The sequence below is a fragment of the Panthera pardus genome, unplaced genomic scaffold, assembly GCF_024362965.1.
Source record: "Panthera pardus isolate Hobbes unplaced genomic scaffold, ASM2436296v1 HiC_scaffold_24, whole genome shotgun sequence".
Taxonomy (NCBI): Eukaryota; Metazoa; Chordata; class Mammalia; order Carnivora; family Felidae; genus Panthera; species Panthera pardus.
Genome location: NW_026526810.1, coordinates 6,580,905 through 6,589,643, shown reverse-complemented (window position 1 = coordinate 6,589,643; position 8,739 = coordinate 6,580,905). Strand labels below are relative to the sequence as shown.

At 45.8% G+C, this 8,739-nt stretch overlaps 1 protein-coding gene across 1 annotated transcript; it reads right to left on the bottom strand.

Moving 5' to 3' along the window:
- Positions 1–5,953: 5,953 nt before the first annotated feature.
- LOC109273291 (uncharacterized) lies at positions 5,954–6,868 on the bottom strand. The gene is made up of 2 exons (XM_019460006.2): positions 6,773–6,868; positions 5,954–6,661 (listed from the first exon to the last, which is right to left on the bottom strand). Exons 1-2 carry the CDS (start codon positions 6,776–6,778, stop codon positions 5,993–5,995), a joined length of 675 nt encoding a protein of 224 aa, XP_019315551.2. The 5' UTR covers positions 6,779–6,868; the 3' UTR covers positions 5,954–5,992.
- Between the last annotated feature and the right edge of the window lie 1,871 nt (positions 6,869–8,739).

The following is an 8,739-nucleotide window of genomic DNA, read 5'->3' as shown; positions in this document are numbered from 1 at the left end:
CAGAAGTTCAAATCCTGACTCTCCGGGACGTCTGTGTTCAAGCAGAGAGTTCAGTTCCAAGACCAGTGGATCCAAGGAGGGAACATGATGAATTCCATTTTTACTACAAATTTCAAGGAGGATTACTTCAAAAAAGAAAGGAAGGGCATGCTGAGGGAAGGAAACTGAAATCAATACACCCACAGTGATGGATTCAATTGGAAAAAGAAGAAAGTTCATTGGTGTATGAACAACAAATTCCCTTGCTTTAAGATGATATTTTGGTTTTTTCTTAAATTTTTTTTTCAACATTTTTTATTTATTTTTGGGACAGAGAGAGACAGAGCATGAACAGGGGAGGGGCAGAGAGAGAGGGAGACACAGAATCGGAAACAGGCTCCAGGCTCCGAGCCATCGGCCCAGAGCCTGACGCGGGGCTCGAACTCACGGACCGCGAGATCGTGACCTGGCTGAAGTCGGACGCTTAACCGACTGCACCACCCAGGCGCCCCTAAGATGATATTTTGAAGGAGCATAAATCTTATGGACTACTCACATAGCCACAGAACTACACTGGGGTTGTTTTATCCAGGAGAAATGATAGATTTGTCTCACTGTGAGTTCACACCTGGCCCCCTTTTGATCCATGACAAACACAGGGAAGATAGCAACCGACAAGAGATTGTTAGTTCCTTAAACCCAGCTCTGTCCTATGGTGCGGAAGAAAATAATAAAATTGTGACGGAGACGTCTTTGGTGTTATTGCCGTCATTTGATAAGAGAACTCAAAGTCTTCTTGTTCATTGCTCTTGTAAATTATTTTTTTAATTTTATTTATTAAAAAAAAATCCTTCTTCCCACCGCAGAATATTTGGTATTTTGGCTTCAGACTCCGATTTGGCATCCAAGGCACTGTAATAACGACACATAAGAAAAAAGGCCGATTTGACCAACAAATAAAGGCTCCCTACTCTATGCTGCAGAAACCATTGTAGTTTGTATTAACAGGTAAAACCTGTCAGATTTTGAAGACATCTTAAGTAGGAGATGACCTTGTCCTTCACACAGGCCCATGGCCACAGCACGTCAGGCCCGCGTACAGGTTCTGGTTCTTTTGACAGAAAGTCAGAATAGATTTTTGTGAGTTTTCATGCCTCGTCTTCACTAGGTTCTGGGCTCTCGTGGCCTCACCTCGAAGAGCGTGTCAAATTCTACCCAGCAATCAAAGCTTTGCAGGTTGAAGACAGTTTTCTTTTCTTTCCACACATTTCTTTCAAACGAAAGGATTTATGTAAGCCCAGGCTCAGTCCAGAGAATGTGGGGGGGGGGGGAAAGAAGACGTAACGACCAGCCTTTCACAAGTGGGCACCCCGCAACACAAAGCCCCCTGGCATGGGGCATGAGCGCCTCGACCCCCTCAAGATGGCCTTGCCTTTGTTCGGGTTAATTTTGGAGGTAACTAGAGCAACGCCTGGTGAAAGTCCTGTAAACTAGGTCACCTACCACACGGGAAAGGGGAGAAGTTACTCCGAGGGTAGCCGGGAGCACGGGTCAGTCACAATTCCGAGAGAAGAGGGCTTAGTGATTGTTACACAAGGGAACTGTGTCCAAAGACCCTTTCAAAGGGCTGAAGAAAGAAGTCTTTGTTTGTGTGAATGATTGGCTCTGCCTCCGTTACCTTCTCTTACACATCCCCGTATCCCGTGACACATCACGCACACCGTTTAGGCCAGTGAGTGCCGTGTGATGCAGCTCGATCAACACAAAGATGTCAGGTTGGTGTTCTGTTCCCAACGCCTGCCCTACTTATCCTCTGGTAAACGTCACCGCGCACCCTGTCCTGGGCTGGGCGACCGCCCAGGCACGGTGGCACTGATTGGGTCCAGCCCTTCGGCCGGCTGCGAATGGCTACTGCTATTTTGGGGAAGCCAGCCTCCATGTGACCCCAATCCTCACGTTTATGACCTGATTTCGCTGTTTCTCGGGAGACCCGTGAGCCCACGGCAGCGGATCCTCCCACAGGTACATCCACCCCGTGTTCCGTCTTTCAGGGCAAAGTCATTTCCAAAACACCTGTCCGGTTAGACCACGCACCCTGTCGATTCACCAAGGTTCTCTGGGAAACCGAGTGTGCCGTTCCTTTGGGGGCTGAGTTTCAAAACACGTGTTCCAGGAACAAAGGCGTTTCTTGAGACGAGCGCTGTATTGTTCCGTGGCGGGCTTTGAAGTTCATCCTTGAGACTGGGTAGGGACGCGCTTGGACCCTTTTCAGAAGAGCAAAGTACACTTACGCATCAGGCCAGTATTGCTTAATGGTTAATAATTGTGCAACCTCGCACGTACTTGTTGTCTTACCATTTTGCTTGATTTTGCTCCTTGAGGCTACTTCACAAGGTCAGGACATTTAACCTGCTATCCCGGTGAGTGGTTTTTTACTTTGTAAGCACAGCTAGTAGTATCCTCGTTTTCTCATCGAGACGACAGGGCCGGGGGGTGCTGTACAACCCGTCCGGAATTTGACAAGCGACTTGCCTCAGCAGCTGTCAGGGTATGTTTTTAAGGAGCTGACCAAGCTCCATAAAACCGGGCCATGTTCTCTCAAAGATGGATCGCAAACCTAGGCTCAGCAACGCCAAACAGCAAAGCAATTAAGACACGAGGGTTGTTATACAGTTTTCTACAGAATGACAGTTTGCCGTCAAATGTTCGGCATCGGTTTAGCAAAGCAGCAACGCAGTGAGTGGTTCTCAGCCCAGGTCGCTTTCGGCCCCAGGAACGTTCGGCAGCGTCCGCAGATATTTTCAATGGTCCCAGCCGGGTGCGGGGAGGATGCTTCCAGGAGGCATCCGGTGGGCAGGGGTTAGGGATGTTCATAAACATCCAATGATGGACAGGACGGACCGTCCCCACAAAGAATTAGTTATCTGGCCCCAGATATCAACTGCGTTAGGGTTGAAAGACCCTGTGGTGGTGTATTTCAATGGTGCTTTTGCATTAAAAAACAAAACAAAACAAAACACCCCCTGAAAAGTGAGGCATATATATAGAAAAGTAAGGCAAATATTCCTGTGAGAAATTTATTTAAATGTAAAGGGTTTCATCTAACTCGTATCCAGGACACCTCCTTTTAAGATTATTTTAGAATACATAATCTGTTATTGTTTATCATCACTCAGCAAGGGACACGTCCTGTGGGTTTAGTATCACGTGAAGATTTCACGGGGAAATTGACAGGGAGCGATTTATTCCTCATCAGGAAAACTCTGCTCTGGTAATAAACTTCCTCAGAATGCAAGTTTGGTTTCTTCCCGAGGATCCTTCACTTTTCTGAACTTTCTCTTGCCTCTGTCTTGCAGAGATTTTGTAACTAAGTCTGGGATAGAAAGCACCGGGATTGGAGCCACAGACAGTCACTTCTTGACCATGAGATTGTCCGTGAGAACCAGTCTTTTTTTCGAATCTGTCTCTTTCCTTTGCAGATGCGAAGATCTTACAGGGCCGACAGAAGAACTTCGTCCCCCAAACCCTCTCCATGTGTAGCTTTTTTTTTTCCCCCCAGAAAGCCAGTTGTGGGCTACATTCAGACTTTCCCTGTTTTTACCCCATTCCAGTAAAAATTCCTCTCCAAAGAAATCTGGTCCCGAGATGGAATGAAAGAATGAAAGACATTTTATTTTCTCTCCTCGATGCTGGCAATACTTCACTCCTACGTGTCTGAGGCTGTTTTCATCTCGCAAAGTACTTTGATACTTGTGAACGTGGCTACATGGCTTTAAACAAGAGCGGTGATAACTCACGCTAATGATTCAGCTTGTATATTAACGCTTGACAAGAAAGAAAAGAACTTTTTCTTCCTTGATGATGGTTGTAAAAATTAAGAAACCCAGGAGGTACTGAAAGGTCTGTGTTCTTGAGAAGCAAAGAGCCTCCGAGTCATGGAATTCGTGTATCTGAATCACCTGCCTGCCGCAGCGGTGCTCATCCTTTGGGATGAGCCACCCAGGCGCCCCTGAATCAGACATTCTTACGATCATTTAGCATTCTCGCTGCTAGGTTTCACAGAAGCTTGCAGTAGAAACTGGGGAGGCGGGGGGACATCGCATGGACTTTCTTTCAACTTCCACTGGATATTCGGAAGTTCAAATAGAATAAATGCGATGCCCTGGAATATACACAGAGCATTAATGAAATTGTGTGGCCAACAGAATTAAACAGTGAGGTTCGTTTAGGGAAGGGGAGTGCATAACTGTGTCATTTATACTCTATTAAATCTATAGGTTGCTTTGATGTGGGTCTGGAATGAGAAGTGTCTACTTCTCTTGAGTTCGTTCTTTGGAATGTAGCTATTTCCTCTGAAGACTGAACAGGAGGTTCTAGAGAAGAAGACAGTAGGAGGAAAGCCATCTGGGAGGGCAGGACAGAGGATCTTTGGGGGAAGCTGTCAAAAACTCTCTGGGGACGGGTTCCCTCGCTGCAAGTCAACAGGGTGGTCATACCCCTCGGTCCCCCACCCCCTCACCCGGGACATTCTCGAGGGGCTGTGAGATCTCTTTTTTTGTGTGAAGGATCTGGACGTCCTGGACAGCCAGACCCAAGGGAAACTGGGACATCTGATTCGGACCGCTTTCCCTCTCGTTGGCCGTGTTAAACCTCTACTCGGGAAGAAAATAAGCCCCCTGTTGTCTCTCTTCCACCCCGATGTTTCCTTCAGAAGAAATGACAGCCAATTTAGTGACCAAGCAGCGGGTAAACAGGTGAGGTTTACCTTCTAGTGCATTTGTGCCAAAATTCAGTATATCACATTCCAGAATTGGCCAAAAAATAATACAAAAGACCAGAAAGAAAATGAGCGACACAGAATGTTGTTCCTTAAGTCCCATTCTTCAGAGAAATACAGACAATATGTCATAATACTACAACACAAATACCTGTCACTAATTCCATCCAGCTGCGACAATGCTCCCATGATAGTATTAACAGATGTGTTTGTTGGGACCTAGCTTGTCCCTTCCTCATTTTTAGGGAATTTCATGGGTATTTTCTTTTTCTTGCTCTAGAATGATTCCCCTCCTTCAATCACCCTTCATATCCTTGATATAGCAACATTAAGAATAGGTCTCGGAACATCCCCCCCAAGTCCCAAATGATCATTTTAGGTTTTTTTATTTCAGTGTTCTCCTTTTCCAGAATCATTCAACGAAGCAACTTATGAGTAAATATATAGGCTGACTTGAGGCTCACCGTTTCTTTCTCCCTGTTTTATGCAGAAGTAATAAGACAAGCAAAAAGTTAGCAGGAAAAAAAGAATAGTAAAAGGAAAAATATTAATAACCACATACCTCGATAATAGTCATCGATGGGAAACCTGATTCTGAAGGGAAAGAAAAATATCACCTGAATCTTCTACATGTTCGGGGGGTGGGAGGTCCTTTAACCTTCCCAGTGGAGTTAATACCTATCAGGGACAGTGAGGAAAGTGAGAGCTCCGAGGGCCAGAGCTAAGATTGGAGGCTGAGGGTTTTGTTTGGTTGGTTTTTACCTTCAACACTGAACCCTCTCTTTCCATGCTGCTGCTTCTGAGGTCGGTGGCATATAACCTAAGGCCATGTAATAATCGTGATACCTGTTCATCCTATTTAGAAGGACGCATCTACGCATCTCATCTGCCTATTCTAAAAAGAGCAGACCAGGGGCCCCTGGGTGGCTCAGTCCGTTAAGCATCCCACTTCAGGCTTAGGTCATGATATCACGGTCCGTGAGTTCGAGCCCTGCCTCGGGCTCTTTGCTGACAGCTCAGAGCCTGGAGCCTGCTTCCGATTTTGTGTCTCCTTCTCTCTCTGACCCTCCCCCGTTCATGCTCTGTCTCAAAAATAAATAAACGTTAAAAAAAAAAAAAAAAAAAAAAAGCAAAAATGCAGACCAGTCCCAAGACAAGGGTCTCTGTGAGTCGAGTTTTGACTATGAAATATACACTCCAAACCCCAAGGGGTTTTGTGAAAAGGCAGATGCTGACTCAGGGGGGGTCTGGGATATGGCCTGAAGTTCTGCATTTCCAACCAATTCCCACGTGACGCCAAAGCCTGGATCCCAGAGCCCGCACCTTCCGCCGCAGGGAGGCTATTAGCAGAGGAAGAAACAGAAGCGCCTGGAAGGAGGCTGAGGATAAGGAGCCCAAGGAACAAACCCTTATGAAAAGTAAAACTTGGTTCCCCAAGGGCAATGCCTTCCATGAATTTTGAAGCCACTGGAAGACTGTTGTGATGCTCTTTTTTTTCTCAGCAGGTTTGGGGGTTCCGATCCGTACACAGGTCCGCTGAGCCCACAGCTGTGTTGTTTGGACAGGCTGGGGGTGAAGTCTGAGCTTGTGCACAAACGGCTTATCATCAACACGGGTCCTTTCTCTGACAGCTGTTTTCCTTCCCAGCCACAGGGCTCCGGCCAAAGGCCTTGCCGAAGAAGGGCCTGGAAGAATCAGCAAGCGGTGGTAGATGCCTGGCTTCAGGACCTGTGGGAGTGTGTCGTCTGTTTCCCTCTCACAAACACACGCGCACTTACACGCCACATTAACGATCGGGTGCCTGATTTCACTCCTGCGCTTGAATACGTACAGAATCAGTAGTTTGATCCATCTACCGGTCTGGCCCACAGAAAGCCGGTGTGGAAGCAGGGACGAAGTTATTTCCTATAATAAAACAAGGCGTTTCTGTAAATTACAACGAGTAATTTTCAAGTCCCCCTGCAAAATCTGCTGGGTGCGTAATGTGTCCGCGCCTGAGCCCCCCACGTATCCCACCGGCATGAGGCTGGACGTGGGAAATCAGTGTTAGGTATGTGAGTGCCACAGCTCGGAGAACCGATAAAAATCCGGGTCGTCGTCAAGCTGCGTGAGTTGAGAGGAAGCGGCGCCTTCGGTGACTTCCTTTGGGGAAGGTTTGTTTTGTGCTGGTGAAGTGCTCCCCCTGGTGGACCAGGAGTTGATAGGTTTGTGATCGCGTTCTGTAGGGAGCAAATGTGCTCTGGAGAAAACCCCCCCCGCAGTTTCAGATAAGCGGAGATGTCCTCCAGGAAAAAAAAAAAAAAAAAAAAAAAAGCTAACTTTTCAGAGCACCAAACCCAAGCCCAAAACCCTGCTGGGCTCTGGCTTGATTTTGAGCACAGCCTTCCTGCAAGGTACAAAAGGCTTCGCCCTCCCATGACTGCTGGCCTGGTCACATGGGCTCCTATCCTTACGGGGAGCCCTGGCCCCTGAGGCTCCGTACAGATTTGAGTCCTGTGTTTGATTGTGTTCGCCTTTAAAAATAATTCTGGACATTTACACAGGGAAGAGGATCCAGAGCAGGGGGGAATATTTTGTTGTCAAATCATCCCCTTCTCTTACTTCCCGTCTGCTTAACCTCCCGTCTCCGACGTAGTCGTGTTAATTGTGGTTAATTTCTGTCTAGATCTCTGCTGTCCATACCCGCCCTCAACATAAAGGTAAGTTTGATCATTTGTCGAGGATCACGTTTGCACCAATATTACCGATTTCAGTGGCAGCCTAGAGACTTTATGCTGTGGTTTTCCTTAAGGAGACTTTCCATGCGCCCTGGCGTGCACGGACAAGGACGAATTTTGCAGGTCAGGCAGAGATGAGAATCTTTGGCAACTCTTGCACTCTTTCGAACATTCTGCAGCGGATAGCATTGCAGCCTTAGTCCAAACAGTTTATGAAGCGAAATAAGGAGGTATTTTAAATATTTATTTAACAAGACATATTTTAAATAACCTACATATGTAAATAGAGCGTTCTTAGCCTGTACATTATTGCCAGGTCGATTCTCATGTTCTGATATATAATTAATTACCGGTTTATTCCTCTGTAAACCGAAGCAGGGAATAAATCAGTGATGCCAGGTCACTGATGTCAGCAAAAATTGTAATACCCTCTTGTCAGTGGGTCTGTGAAAGGGGAAGCGAGACTGCGAAATCTACGGCGGCAGGTGCCACACTGTGTCCAAAGGGCGAGTTTTTACCCCAGTTTCAGTTGCTTCGTCCTGAGGTCTAGACTTTTTTCCTGGTGCCCCCTAGGTGGGCCTCGGACGCATATTTTCTAGTTTAACACAAACTCGGAAAGTATACGCAGTGTGACCTATGCATTTTATAGGGTAGGGTCACCTAACGTAGATGCACACAGTGAGCGTTTGGAGCCACACCACTACAGGCAGAAGCAACAACAACACAAATACCAATCATTTTGGTGATTTCTCGTTAGTTGAAATTTTGAATCTTTTTAATGCTTCACCAAAGTCTTATTTTTAATATATATATACATATAATATACGTATGTATATTACATATGTATACACATATGTACGTATACACATGTGTATGTATACACATATGTATATTATATGTATATATGTATATTATATGTATATATGTGTATATGTGTATATACACATATGTATATTATATGTGTATATATATGTGTATATATGTATATTTCCACTTAAATATCTCTCTTCTAAACTTTTCCACTGCCAATCTCTAAAGGACAAAAGGGTTGACCGTCAAACTTTTCATGAGTATAAAGAGGTCTCTTTAGGGAATAGAAGTAAACAAAATACGGCATCTTTTCTTTTTAGATTTACTTTCTGATGATGAAGAGTGAATACTCCTCTCAAGGGCCTCAGCAAATTTTTGGTCTGGGTCAGTGACGAGACAAGCACGTTTCGTTTAAACATACTACACGTGTGTTCCCAACAACCCAACCCAGGGTCC